General features: G+C 42.8%; 1 protein-coding gene across 2 annotated transcripts in view; it reads right to left on the reverse strand.

Moving 5' to 3' along the window:
• The window catches only part of BMP2K (BMP2 inducible kinase), a 406,412-nt gene that overhangs the window by 82,303 nt on the left and 308,354 nt on the right, over nt 1-15,755 (reverse strand). For both annotated transcript variants that reach the window (XM_063919964.1, XM_063919966.1), the window contains exons 7-8: nt 8,153-8,285; nt 5,491-5,594 (exon numbers count right to left, since the gene is read on the reverse strand). In XM_063919964.1, the coding sequence (XP_063776034.1) occupies nt 5,491-5,594; nt 8,153-8,285 (237 nt within the window). The remainder of the gene's footprint in view (nt 1-5,490; nt 5,595-8,152; nt 8,286-15,755) is intronic.

Below are 15,755 nucleotides of genomic sequence, written 5' to 3' on the forward strand. Positions count from 1 at the left end.
TGGGAAATAAGATCTATGACCCAGGGATCCTGACATGATGTTGTCCAGATGTGACTGAAATTCTTTAGTCGGGCTCCCACCTGCCAGTCTTCCAAGCCACGCGGTCCACCGTCATGCAGAAGGCTTTGAGGAAGCAGAACTGGAGCTCTGTTCCTGAGAACCGGCAGCTGCTGGTTTGCGTGGTTTACCTCTCTAGAAGATCCTATTACTTTGCCCTTAAACTTGGCAGTCCGAAAGGACTGTAGGGTAGGTCTTGAGTAGGTCTTCCTGATTGGGGGAGCTGCAGAAGGAAGATATGTGGACTTACCCACAGTAGCTTTGGAGATCCATGTGTCCAGTTCATCTCCAAATAAGACCTCTCCAGGCCTTTCCTGAAATCCGCGTACGCAGTCCACTGGCGTAACCTCAAGCACCTGCGTGCTGACACTGCCATAGAAGTGGTGCGTGCATTAAGCAAACCTACCTATTTTATGGCTTCCAACATAAAGTGCGCAGAGTCCTGTATATGTTGCAGGAGTAACACAATCTCCCTCATAGATAAGGAATCCAACCCTTCAATAAGATTACCCGACCATTTAGCAATGGCTTTAGTAATCCACGCACATGCTATAGTGGTTCTCTGAGCCACCCCAGCCGCTGTGTACAAGGATTTGAGTGTAGTCTCAATCTTACGATCAGCAGCGTCCTTCAGGGAGCCTGCACCAGGGACGGGTAACACAATCTCCTGTGACAACCTGGACACAGATGCATCCAGTATCGGTGGACTTTTTCATTTTTTTTCTATACTCAGAAGGAAAAGGAAAAGGAAAAGAGGAGAGTAACCTTTTAGGGATTTGACATTTCTTATCAGGATTTACCCACGGTCCTTCAAACAGGGTATTCAATTCATTTAACACAGGAAAAGTGACTGAGGACTTCTTTTTTACATTAAAATAAGATTCCTCACACTCCTCTATCACCTTATCAGGAATTTGTAGCATATCTCTGATAGCCTCTATAAGAGCCTGTGTTCCATGTGGCAGAGCAACGTCCCCCCCTTCTGAATCCACCTCTCCCCTCCCCCATGTCTGACCCCTCAGCGTCAGAGTCAAACTGCAGGTTATGGGCCAGAGTTTGTTTTTTAGACAAATGGCAAGGGACTGAGACACTTGTTTGGGGACTGAGTCTCTGTTCATAAACTCATCCACAGACTGTCTTAAGTATTGCGTCTCTTTCTCATTGCGGGACAATTTATTAGAGATATTTGAAATCATTCCCTTGAAGGAATCCAGCCACACTGGGTCAGCCCCGCTAGCCTGAGAAGGTGCACTACACTGAGTACACAGTAGTGAGCTCCCTGGGAAAGAGGAACACTCCGCCGTACATGAAACACACTCTTTGCCTGACATAATGTAAATGTGACAGCGCACACACACACACACACACACACACACACAGGAAAGGTTAAAAGCACAATTAACCCACAAAGAGCCCTTCCAGGGAGACAGAGTATTTTGGAGCCAGCCCACAGCGCCCTTATCGCTAATGCCAAGCTTAGCTGGGTCGCAGACTAAGTACCCAGATTGGGGACTTAGTACACTAATATCGCTCCCCCTCTGCTATGACCCCCTCATACCGCTGAGGTGATCTGGAGTCATACTGGAGGAGCTGCGCGTCCCTGACAGTTGGCGTCTGTGTCCACTGCAGAGGGAAAATGGCGCTGGTGAGCTGCTGGATCCTCATAGTGAAGCCCCGCCCCTTCAATGGCGCGCAGTCTTCCCACTTTTTTTTTTATACTGGCTGAGGTAAATTTTGTGCTTAAAATGGAGCAGAACCGTTTTAAGGCTGTATTTGCCAGTTTGGGTACTGTGTACAGTGTACTGAGACGCAGTTGTGTACTGTATTTGGAGACGCAATCCGCGCCGCTTAGAAGCCGTCTCCCCATGCCCTCATAATGGCCGGCGACCCGCTAGCCGGAACGCCAGCTTAGTAGTCACCGCTCTGTTAGGGGTGGCGGCGTGCTGCGGCAATGTACGCTCGCCGAGGTGGGGCTTGCGAATAGTTCCCTCAGGAGTTAGTGTCCTGTCAGCGGGGAACGGGACCATTAACCCTTCAAGAGGTTAGGCCGTTCTCCCCTCCTAAGTCCCACGAAGCAGGCAGGCTGGTGCTAACCAGTCCTGCCTGAAAATAACAAACAGAAAAATAAATGCAGAAAACTCTTCAGGAGCTTCCATAAGCGTGACCGGCTCCTCCGGGCACATTTTCTAAACTGACTCTGGTAGGAGGGTCATAGAGTGAGGAGCCAGTCCACACTATCAAATTCTTAAAGTGCCCATGGCTCCTAGTGGACCCGTCTATACACCATGGTACTAAACGGATCCCCAGTATCCTCTAGGACATAAGAGAAAAACATTAATGTGCTGAAAAAAACATGCGCATGCTATCATTTGTTGACCATTAAGAAAGAGTGCAAAAATCATCCATTAGACACCTATTAAGAACATCCATACAGTACTCGCCTTATGGTCACTAACAGCCTTCTATATGGTACTGCTATCTCAGTTGCCGCTTTTTGGGGGGTCTAGGTAATGCTCTCCACTTTTTAATACGCTTCTCCCATGTTGCCTTTTGTATCTGAGTTTCATGATGCACACTCGTTCCTAATGAACTGACCCCATTGTATTGCTTGTGTGCTGGGTTTTTTTTTTTTCTTTCTTGAAATATCCCCTTAATGGTTCTGATGCTACAGACACTTTTTGTCAGCATATAAAAAGATAATAACACCAACAAAACACTTTGACTGTATTATAATAAAAATAAAGAAAATATCATCAGGCCCTGGGGTGTGGTACAAAATGTTGACATGGATGAGAGATCAACATGTCAAATATTAACATTAATATAATATCGAACTTCAGTATGCCGAACATGCAGTTTTGCATTAGCAAAGTATCACTAACCCAAGCCTAACTTTGGCCCCAAAATTAAAATTGTGAAAAAAATGTTTTACATTCTTTAGTCCGTATTCGAACTGCAGATGTGTTCTCATACATCATTGCTGTAAACTCGCCAAACAGTGTGCCAGGTCTCATGAGACTCTGCTAACATTGGGTGTCTTGCTTGCTGAAGATGCATCTTAGCTGCAAAGCGCTGTTATTAGAAGGAGACTGCGCTGATTACTTTGATATGCGACACTTGTATATCTATGTGCGACTGAGTCTCTGAATCTGTAAATGAACGGCTACGATGTAGAGGCCATGTTTTTTTTTTTTCAAGCAAAGTTCAGTTATGATTCATATACAGGCTCGGTTACACGTATAAAAAGGTGTCGTATATAAAATTAATCAGCATAGTCTCCTGGTGCGCCCTAGTCACATCATGTTGCGAATAAGATGCAGTTGTGGGGAAAAAAAACAACAAAAAACAGCGCCAACAGTTGCACAGGAGCTGGTGGCTCATACATGCCAAGCATCTCACGCTACGTGGTGTATTGAGACTGGCCATATGAGGACACATTTGTATGTCCACATTCAGACCATAGCCCTTCCACTGGGTGTATCATAAAATAAAAGAACAACATTAGTAACTATGTCTCTCTCTCTGAGCTGCTTTGAACAAACGTAAATCAGGTCAGCAATAGTGGTTTGTGTGTATATCACCACCCACTCTCACACTGATGGAAATAATTCTCTAATGATGGGCGTTTTGAATTGATTTTAAAATTAATACATCTGCGATAGTTCCCATTGTTGTTTAGTGCATGTTTAAATAAAAGCTTCATCACGAAGATCACGGAAAAGTGAAAAGCAAATCTGAGTGTTTCAAAAACTTTTAGAATTGAAAGAGACAATCAAAGAATTGAAGAGAATATGGTGTACATTTGTTTAAAAAAGGTAAAGCGGGGTCAGCATACATGAAGCCAACACCGACAGTTAAAGAATTCCATGGTAGTGATGAAAGAACTTGTTCACTATGTAACAAAAACACTGTTGAAGAAATCATATGAAATCTTACCTATATGTTGCCAGAAAGCTCATGGGAGTCCTTCATACCAGATTATACAGTATAATCTTATTGAAACTTTCTAGCACAAATCTATAATAATGCACATTATCCAAATTACTATCCCTACCATGCTGATGGGAGCATGGATGAGCTCCTGCTGCAATCTGATTCATGAGAAGGCATATGCATCAGCTGGACCATGACATAAGAAGTACAGCAAAAGCCACATTGGAGTGGTTTAAATACACAAAGATACTGTTCTAGTCAAAGCTCAGACCTTGCTGTTCCCCTATGTTTTCCATCCTACATTTTTTTGTGCAATATTACAAATAAGGATGGGTACAAATGCCAGATGTGCATAGCTGGTAGAGACTTACAGATCTAAAAGCAAATCAAAGTATTTTGACCAAAAAAATTCAAGTGTGGGAAAACCTAGCTAATCCAGAATTGAATACTAATTTTGTTTCCATCAAAGGGCAGTATGACATACATAAATTCCTCTGTATAATAATAGGTTTGTGCATGTACAGTATACACACACATCTCATGACATGGGTGAAAATGTGTAAATATATATATACACATACACACACTTAGGGTCTGCATCAGACATGCACTTAAATCCATTCTGTGGAGACATCTTGCTAATAAATCGCACTGTGCATGCTCCATAGCCAAGCAAACAGCTTTCAGCAACAGCGACCAATTCAGAGTTGTAAGCATCCCAGCTGAGTCTCCCCTTGTGGCTGAGTGGGTGCCACTGGGCAGCAACTAGGCACCTGCACATACAATATGTGTTCTGGTACAAGTAGAGGAAGTTCTGAGCTATTCAGCGTTTAGGTTGAGCAGCTATATATCTAATTTCTGGCAGAACTATTGCACCAAGGATAGGAACTGGTTTACGGCGGCACAGATAGTGAAGGTTTTAGATGATATGCTGGCTGTCCGGATCCTGGCGGTCAGGAGACAGACGCAGGGATCCAGATAGCTGGAATATCAGCGGCAAGCGCGTGTCCACTCGCGGGCTCGCCGCAGTTCGGGCCTGGTGTATTCCCCCCTCAGGTTGTGGCATGGACCACCACACAAGTGAGGATTTTGGCCTTTGGTCGGGATTCCAACCGCTGGTATTTCGCTGGGTGTCGGGATTCTGGCATCGGTATCCTGACAGCCGGGATCCAGACAGCTGGCAAAATGAATGCTTCCCATAGTGAAGACAGCTACTTTCACAAGGGGATGTATGGAGGCGGTGAAACCAATGAGTACATTTGAAGATCTGCATTTATTTTCGTGTACACTATGGGGCCTCAGCTTCCTTACTGTGATTAAAATGTCTTATTTAACCTTACATTTATTTGAAGCAAGTCTAAAACGCACCCAAAATAAATTTTATAAGTAAGAATGAGAACATAACCTCGCTATTGGATTGCCCTCTCTCAGAAATGTTTTGAGATGGAATACATGTCTGGCTAAGGATTAAGCAAGTATGCTGAATGCTAAAATACTCACATATACATTGGGTATTGGACATTCTCTCTTTGCTAGTTTAAAGGCAAAATATGAAACTTGGTAGATGTCAGGCCTTCGCTCCTGATCAGGTTCAAGCATGTACCCTGAAAAGACAAGCTCAAAGTTACTATAGAAATAAAACATCCTCATACAGCCCTCTTTGCCAATTAATAACACGTAGACTTAGAATGAATTGCCGGTAGGGTAAACTTGCCAGCCCTGTGACAGCCAAGGCAGGGAATCTTGAATAAATGCACACCACTGGGATCGGTTTAGGGCAGCTAGCTTGGCATCATCAATGGGGAAGTGCAATGGTTGAAGATCTAGGGCTATCTGCTTAAGGATTGTCCATGATTCTAATCTATAAAGTAATATTGTTCTAACTAATGCACTGAATACTTTCGTTTTTGTGCCAATAGTAATATCCTGTTGGTGTCAGAGGCCTTCTTTTTAAGAGGTGCAAAGGCAGCTGCAGCACAACTTATACAACTCGTGATGTCGCTTGACAAGGCAACCTATTGACCATTGATAGTTGAACCCAGGTATTTAAAGGTACCCACTTGTTTAATGATGTTTCCATCCAGGATTATCTGAACAGGCGTAGTAGTTCCAGTAAAAATGTACTTGTTTTTTCTACATTAATTTGTAAGTCAAATTTTGTTGCATTTGTGCAGGGCTTATGTTTTTTGGACACCCTGCATATTTTCAGCTCAGAAGACAATATCATCGGCATAATCTAGATTTGTGAGGGCTGTATGTTTGCCAGTAGCGGTGTCCATTTCATTTAGGATTTTTTTTCTGAATATCCCAGTCCATATCTATGTTGAAGATTATTGGCAATACTATACAGCCTTGCTTGACGCCAGTTCTGATTGTGAATGGTTGGGACATTTGGCCTGTATATTTAACTTTGTTTGATCCAATGTTGTAGAGGGCTTGAAGCTCCTTTAGGGTGTTAAGTGGAATATTCTCTGCCTTGAGGGAACACTAAACAGAGTTTCGGTCCACACGGTCACAAAAACTAGATAAAGTTCTTAGATTGTAGGCATGATTCGAACATTTACCCGATAGCGAAAATATGGTCACCCCATCATCTACCAGGTCTAAATCAAGCTTGTTCTCTGCAGTTGCTTTCTTGTGTTTTTAGTAGCCTTTAGTGTAAAGCTGAAGTTAATATTTTGCTGTATGTTGCTAGCAAATTTATGCCTCTGTAGTTTTTACAGTTTGTTGGGTCACCTTTTTTGTGAATGGGAATGAACCCAATTCTGGTCAATTCTTCAGTCAATGGGAGAATGTCTACATTAATTTATTTTCCAATATGTTTAAAAAATACATATTTGTACACTTTATAAATGGGGACACAGTAATAAGATAATACTAGTTGTAAAAGGCAGACAGTGAGGTAAGAGGACCCATGTTTGCAAGCTTAGAATCTTCAGGGAAACAGGAATTTGATACACAGGATTAAATTAAATGTTACGCACAGAAAGTGCTTATGGCTGTATGATCCAGTAATACAGCAATTTTGACTTAAAGAATGTTTATTGGTTGTATCTTGGTCATTTTCATATTTTATGCACAAAATACATTTTCGGAGGTTCTAAAACATTCTCAGTTCTATATGTAGTTTGTGTAAATGTCAACTCCCAATATTTTATTTGTAGTAGCACCAATAGTTGTAAAGACTAGGGCCTGATTCATGTTCGTAAGTAAAGAAAATAAGGAAGCAACTGGACAAAAGCATGTTACACTGCAGGTGGGGCAGATGTAACGTGCAGAGCGTTAGATTTGGGTGGGTTGTATTTTTTCTGTACAGGGTCAACACTGGCTGCTTTTGCATGTAGACAACAAATGTTAGACAGCTTTATTTTTACACTGGAACTTCAGTTTGGACAAACTCCATACAAATTTAAATATTTCCGCACATGTTACATCTGCCCCAACTGCAGTGCAACATGGTTCTGCCCAGTTGCTTGGTTTTTTTTTTGCTTTACTTAAAAACATAAATCAGGCCCACGGTGAGAGTAAAGAACTCCCCAATCTCTCACATATTCCTGACATTGCATTTCTAAATGCAGCCTGTAGTTGATTTTTGTGCCATCATAGCAAAGACCTGACTTAAGCTGACATTGTGATTAATGAAAAGTCAACCTTCACTTGGACTGTGTATAGACATAAAAGGTTATGCTTACAGTTTTGTTAACATTTTGCTGTTAAGGATTAGACTTGCTCTGTTTGGCACAACAGTGTTTGCTTGTAGCATATCCTACTTGGAAAAGCCAGGAAGAATGTTCTCCCTTCTCTTATTCTGCTATTCTTGCTTATAACCAAACGCCATTGTGAAATACATGTCATAATAATAGCTGTTGTGCCAGTAGAAAATTAACCGCTGTAACAGCACAGAGGTTAAACACTGTTTATTTGTTTTAATAGCATATAGCACAAGTAAATCAAAACATTCTAAAACAATACCATTCCAGTAATACTTTAAATTGTAACTTTATACCCATTATATTATACATAAAGCATCTTACACCATACAATGTTTTACAAATAGATTAGTTCAAAGCACATTTTCCAAACAACCTATTTATATATTTTTGGAAATGGCCCAGTATTGATTTTTATGAATCCATATGGTTGACTTTGATCAGATACTTACTAATTAAACAATGTAATTTGTGGTCATATCGTGAATTGTCTGGAATGGTAAAACTCCCATCGCAGATAGCAACTTGACTTTCTCCAAAGGGAAGGGTGAAAAAGCAAAGCTTGTATAATAAGCAGCCAAGTGCCTGGAAAAGAGATTACTTGGTGTCAATTTCCAACAGTTTTTAAGTGAAATACATGAGACAACTACAGGTTGTTATATTCATCTTATAACTACTACAGACTGATAGCAGCATTTTATTACGTTAAACGTTGCAACCAATTAGCATTTTTAATGGAAATGTAAATCATAAAACCCATTCTATACAATGCATCCGTACTCCTTTGTATTGTATATTCAATTAGGGTCGGATCCATTCCGACATGCATTTGTCGGAATGGATCCGACAACCCCTATTCAATCCCATCTCAATTCGACTTCAAAAAAAAGTCGAATTGAGAATAGACATGTGAGCGGAGGAGAGGGGGGAGACCAGCGGGGACAGTCGCGGGCAGACGGAGGAGAGCAGCGCTGCAGAAGGATGTCTCACAGCTGCCAGACCTCACAGCAGTGTCCACCCGGCTCCAGCAAGAGTGACCTCACTTGCTGGAGCCGGGTGGATGCTGCAGTGAGCGGCGCGGCTGTGACACATCCTCCTGCAGCGCTGTGCTGTAGCGCTGCTCTCCCATGTCTGCCCGCGGCTCTCCCCCGTCTCTCCTCCTCTAAGGCCTCTCATCTCAGTCCAACATTTTTTTATGTCAGACCAAGATGGTCAGAAACGGGGCAAAATCCTGTCGAATTTGGCCCAGTTTCCCTCAAAAGTACGTGAATCGGCAACTATAACGCTGATTCACGTACTATTCGACAAGTCGAATTCCCTGACTTGTCGAATAAAAATAGCTGGGATTGAATAGGGCGAATTACGATGCGACCTTAAAAAGTCGAAAACTGCCATCTTTTCGACAGATGGCAGCTTTCGACCCTAAATGAATATACCCCTTAAAGTCCATTTATCTATATGGGAGAGAATTGTGTACCAACCGACTAGGAGTAAAGAAGAGCAGCTATACCAGTATTGTGCTGCTGCTTTTCCTTTCATGTCAATGGCCTATTCATTTCATTGGGACACTGTGCTTCATGTAGAAACCATACACTGAATTGACATCTGAAATTAACTGATCATTGACAAGAATGAAATATACCAGCAGTATTATTTTTTCCCCCCAACATCAATATTCAATGAGTGAGTCTATATTACTGTGTGATCAAAGCAACTAGTCCCTGGAACTCCCCTCACTACCAGCTATTCCATTACAGCTATTGTTATTTTTTTTTTTATCATCAATAGTTTTTATTGAATTTTTTTGATTGCAAACAGGGGTACAAAAGGAAGAGAGAGGGAGGGGGGGGGGGGGGGGGGAGTAGGTACATAAATATATAAATGAACGTTACAGTAGACATGTGCAAATAAGTACAAACAGTTCAAAGTCTATCACACAGGTACATTGTAAGGAAAACAAAAAAGAAAGAAAAAGAAAGGCATTTATAGACATGGAAGGACGGCAATGAGCTCACTATAAATACAACCCAAATAGGGGTTCATTGTGGTCTTAGAAGGGGGGGAGGAGGCCCCATCAGCCGATGGGGCTGGGAGGTGGCTGTCCAGGGGGGAGGGGGCGTAACATCAATGCAGCACCTTCACCTTCCGTGATAAACAGATGCCAAGGCATCCAGCGCACAAAAGGAGATTTAGCAGTGAAGGAGTATGGGATGTGTTCAGTCTCCATCAAAAAGTGCAGCTGTATTTTGTGTATTACCTTCAGCAATGGAGGCAGCGTGGCTTGTTTCCAGTTTTGGGCTAAAGCCGCCCTCGCGGCTAGACAGATGTGGCCTAAGACATAGTGTAAATGTACATCTACGTCTCGTGGGTATGTATTCAGTAAAGCTATAAGGGGGAGGGGGACAGGTCAAGGTTCAAAACTTTATTGATAAGGCCAAAAATTTCTGACCAGTACGCCTGAGCATGGGGGCATGACCAAAAAATATGGAAGAGGTGGCCTACCTCTCCACATAAACGCCAACAAAACTTCGAACATGCAGGCCAGATCGTATGTAGCCTTTCCGGTGTAAGGTATAATCTATGGAGTAGCTTAACATGCATTTCGGAGTGATTCAGGCATTTAGACATGGTAAAAGATGACATAAAAATGCGGTGCCATTGAGAATCCTGGAGAACACATCCCACATCTGCCTCCCACCTGATTTGGGCTTTAGATTTAGGAGCAGGGAGTAATGAGAGTAATGTTTTATACCAGAAGGAGATCTCCCCTCTGGAAGTGGGACAGGAGAATCGGCATATAGCTTGCTGAATACCAGTTGGCGGTGGGGAGGGGGAGAGGTGGAGGCTAGTCCACCAGTGTTGTATTTGGTAATATCGAAGCCTCTCAGAGTCAGGCAGAGAAAAGCGTCCCTGTATATCAGAAAAGGAGGCGAGCACAGATCCATTAAACAAGTCTCCCAGGACCTCCATCCCCCTGGACCTCCAGCCCGCCAGGTTAAGATTAGGGACCAGGGCGGCCACCGTACGTAGCGATATCAGGGAGAAATTATGATATGAAGGGGATATAGCCGCAGTCAATTTGTCCCAAACCTGGAGCGTGGCTCGGGTAGAGGGGAGGAGGTTTAGGCTCCGTGGGCGGAGGGTTCTAGGGATCAAAAAAAGATCCTTCAGGGGGAAATGGGTGCAGGTCGCCTCCTCTAAACACGTCCACCCCGGAGGCACGTTTTTGTGGAGTTCTTTAATCTGGGCTAGAAGGGAGGCCTCCTGGTACAGTGATAGATTGGGCATATCCAGGCCACCAACTCTCCTTGGTAGGGACATCCTCGCGCGGGCAAGTTTAGGGGGTCGCGAAGACCATATATAATTAGTGAGGATTGTGGTGGCTTTATCTAGATACTTCTTGGGGAAGATAAAAGGAATAGTGCGAAACAAGAACATTAATTTAGGGAGCAGCGACATCTTGAAGGCGGCCAAACGGCCCATCCAAGAAACCTCATAGTTGAGCCATGATTTGGTAAACAACTGAAGGGAGGACAGCAGAGGAGGAAGGTTGACCTCAAATACAGAAGAGGAAGATGGAGGGATATATATACCCAGATATCATATCGAGGATGTTTGCCAATTATATGGATACCTAGCGCGTAGTAGGGGCAAAGAGTTAGAGAGATTGATGGGCAAAGCATCCGTCTTGGAGGCATTTAATTTACTAGAGTGTTTGAAGAAAAAAGAGAAGGAATTCTGTATTGTCGACGCACTGGAAAAAACTAATTCTAAAATATAACCTTTATTAGATATGTGTTAAATATGATTATGATTGAATCATTTTCCCAAACTACAGTGAAACATAGAATTAAAATCACAAACAAACAGGTAAGTGAATCTAAACAAAGAATTGGAAATTTGTGAATAAAGATTTTAAAAAAGCGTGTCCACGTGTATTTTTAAGTGTATCCTTATACTCGGGGTTACTATATTGGTATAAATACCATCTACATTCCTACATCCATCCAGTATTATACGACTACTATAAGTATCTATAGTGTTGATACATACATATAATGTCGACCACTATCAGTATCTATAGTGTCGGTATCCACTACTTTGAGTTCAGGGACTTGGGGATCATATATAATATATGAAATTTTCAATTAGAGGTTACTCTGTTTAATTCACAGTTTGGGGTGACTATGGGTCGTCTATGAATACATTCCCAGGTCTAATTCCCCCTGAAGTTAAATCTCCATGTGTTAAGAGCCTCTCACACCGGCTATCAATATTGTTGGAGTAGCTATTTATGCATGGGGACACGTTGCTTTAAGGGGTATAGCAATCCCTCCTTGCATCAAAAGCAACTGTCATGTACAGTAATGTTATTCAATTATATGATATCCAACTCTGTTGCACAGATTACGGAGATACTGCTTATGTTAGGGGTGTAGCAACCCCAGTTATATTCCAAAGCAGGCCGTTTATAATACGGTTTATTTCTTATACGTCAGTTGTTATGTATGCCCTCAGTTGCTATAGTTTGTCTCCTGTCTATAGTGCCAGAGTGAATTCGCCTAATCACTGTTGTGCCTGTTAAAGAAAATTCCCAATTTTATTGGCCAACAGTGCAAGTCTAATGCTGTTGATACTGTATAGCAGTCTCAATTTTTAAATAAAAATGATTCATCTGCATAATATTTTCGAACAACAATAAGGAATGATTCCTATTTACCAGTGTGAATCAAAATAAATTGCAGAGTAACCCATATATATATATTTACTGGACCCCAATTTTATTGGACTCAGAGTAATATATATTTAATTTCAGGTATTTATTATTGGATGGAATTTTATATTCAAATTTACAATGTTCCCCAGAATATAAGGTATCTGTTTTGGCTGATAGTTGTCGCATAATAATCAATTTAATATATATTGATAGGATTTATGAGCTTCTCACACACTGCTAATGATTAACATCACTGTGTTTATCTGTTGATATAGCGGACTACCTTGCTACGGGAGGACAGCAGAGGAGGAAGGTTGACCTCAAATACAGAAGAGGAAGATGGAGGGATATATATACCCAGATATCATATCGAGGATGTTTGCCAATTATATGGATACTTAGCGCGTAGTAGGGGCAAAGAGTTAGAGAGATTGATGGGCAAAGCATCCGTCTTGGAGGCATTTAATTTATAATACGATGCCGCAGAATACCTATCTAAAACATTGTGTAAGTGGGGTAGTGTTGTGGTTGGATCTGTTACAAATAAAAGAACATCATCTGCGAACAGACATAGTTTGTGCGACGTGACGCCCAACCTCAGTCCAGGGAATTGCGGGTCCGCCCGAAGCCTAGCCGCCAGTGGTTCTATGGCCAGAACGAATATGAGAGGGGAGAGAGGGCAGCCCTGGCGGGTACCGTTATAGATTGGAAAAGGACTAGATAAAAAACCATTACTGAATACCCGGGCCGTCGGGGAGCTATAAAGAGCTAATATGGACGAGAGGATATGGTCACGTAGGCCAAATTTTAGTAGGACTTCTCGCATATAAAACCAGTTTAAGCGATCAAAGGCCTTCTCTGCGTCCAAAGATAGCAGTAGGAGACCTTGCTTGGGGGTTAGAGAATCGACAAGGTTGAATACCCTGCGTGTATTGTCGGACACCTGTCTTCCCGGGATAAAGCCAACCTGGTCCGGATGTATCAGGGAGGGGAGGAGGATGTTCAATCGAGAGGCGATTAATTTAGCATATATTTTAATATCCCCATTCAGTAACGCAATGGGGCGATAATTTTGGCAAAAGGTTGCATCTTTACCCGGTTTAGGGATCGTGACAATACGTGCCTCGAGCATCTCCTGAGGGAGAGTGCCCTGTGAGGTAATATCGGTGTAGACTGCCACCAAAGAGGGAGCTAGAAGGTCTTGGAACGAAACATAGAAGTCATTAATAAATCCATCGGGGCCAGGCGCCTTACCTTGAGGGAGGGACTTGATCACCTGGAGGGTTTCTGAAAGAGACCATGGGGCATTCAGTAATGCTAATTGATCATCTGAGATATGTGGAAGGTTTAAATCCGCTAAGAAGGAGTTGATAGAGGAAGGGGTGGGTTGTGGGGTGGCAGGGTCTGATGCGAGGTTATACAGTTGTGAGTAAAATTTGGCGAATTGGTTCGCTATCTCTCTTGGGTTGGATATTTTGGTGCCTGTGGGGGATATAATGAGCTTGATTCTATTCCGCGCCTGTTGAGCCCTGAGCTTCCGGGCTAGCATTTCCCCCGGCCTGTTCCCCGTTAGATAAAACTTCTGGCGTATCCTATTCAAGGAAGCCTGGGTGCGCGCCATTAGTAATGTCTGGAGTTGAGATCTAATATCGACTAACTGCTTCTGTAAAGATTTCGTAGGTCTAGATTGGTTTTTGTCCTCTAATTCCTTCAGTTTGAGCTCCAGATCAACCTGGCGCTGTAGGTTGAGTTTCTTGAGCTGTGCTCCCGCCTGAATCGCTGCTCCCCGTATAACAGCTTTAAGTGCGCACCAGAAGTTCAGGGTGGACGTGTCTGAGGGAGAATTAAATTCCATATAAGACGAAATACTGTCAACTATAATTTTTTTTGAGACTGGGTTGGACAGCAAATGAGGAGAGAGTCTCCACGGGCGGGGGGGGGAGAGTGTTGGCAAGCTACACTCCATTTAAGAATCAGCGGGGCGTGGTCAGACCAAGTTATAGGGAGAATGTCTAAGGATCTGGCGAACTGGAGGGTCCATTTGTCTGAAAATATAAAATCAATACGGGAGTAAGAGTTGTGGACGGGGGAATAGTAGGTGTACTCCCGCCCTGTGGGGTTTTGTACTCGCCATATGTCATAGAGATCAAATTCAGCCAAGAGGTTACGAAAGGCTAAGGAGTTGGCATTGGGGGAGGCGGAGGCGGGGGGAGAGGTCCTAGGGGACCTGTCCAACTTAGGGTCAAGAACTAAATTAAAATCTCCCGTGAGCAAAAGGGAGCCCGTACGAATCCTCTGAATAGCCACACATAACTTTCTGATAAAAGCTACTTGGTTTGAGTTTGGGGCATATGCCGAGACCAGGGTGACCGGCTTGTCGTTTAAAAGGCCGCTCAGTATAAGGTACCGGCCATTTTTATCAGCCAACTGAGAGTGCAAAATGAAGGAGACGGAGTCCCTAAATAATATAGCCACACCGTTCCTCTTAAAAGGCCCATTAGCAAAATAACCTAAAGGGAACCTACGATCTTTAAAAATAGGGGGTACTACAGATGAAAAATGTGTCTCCTGTATGGTAACTATATCAGCTTTATTCTTAGAAAAATAACCCAAAGCCAACCTACGCTTATTAGGGGAATTCAGCCCCTTGACATTCATAGATAGTATTTGGACCATCGGGGTAGGTTAAAGTACTTTGTTAGAGGTGAAGGACCTTGACATAAACAGAAATAGAATTGTCTCGAGTAGCGAGTACCTACATCATAAAACAGAGGGTGGGGGGGGGGAGGGAGGGAACATGGGGGCGAGGGGGGAGGGAAAAACCAAAACGACCCAGTATATCGGGTCGGCATAACTACTGCAAGGAAGGTAAAAAAATGCAGTAGTATATTAGCAGGGGGGAACATGTGGCCTAGCGCCACCACCCATGGAGCTAAACAGAAAAAGTAAGCGTAAGCAGAAACAGATACAAATATGCTTACCCACAATATACTTGCGAACACATGGAAATAATAAAAAAAAAATATAGATATAAGAAAAAACACATAAATTTAGATATAACATGAAAGGCTAGTGCACTGTCATCACAACAGGGAGCAGGGCAACTCACGTGACCCCAACAGGGACAATGATCAAGTCCATTCTGCGATGGCGGTGCCGGAGACAGTTCAATTTGAAATCCGAGGCTGGTTGTATCAGCATCAGGTGGTGACCCATTCCGAGCTGATGGTGGGTTGTTTCTTGGATCCAGGAGGGAGTGTAACAGCGATATCCCACTCCGCTAGTAATTTGACTCCAGTCTCCAATGAAGTCACCGTGTAAGACTTATTTTCATACGT

The sequence above is a fragment of the Pseudophryne corroboree genome, chromosome 1 (assembly GCF_028390025.1).
Source record: "Pseudophryne corroboree isolate aPseCor3 chromosome 1, aPseCor3.hap2, whole genome shotgun sequence".
NCBI lineage: Eukaryota > Metazoa > Chordata > Amphibia > Anura > Myobatrachidae > Pseudophryne > Pseudophryne corroboree.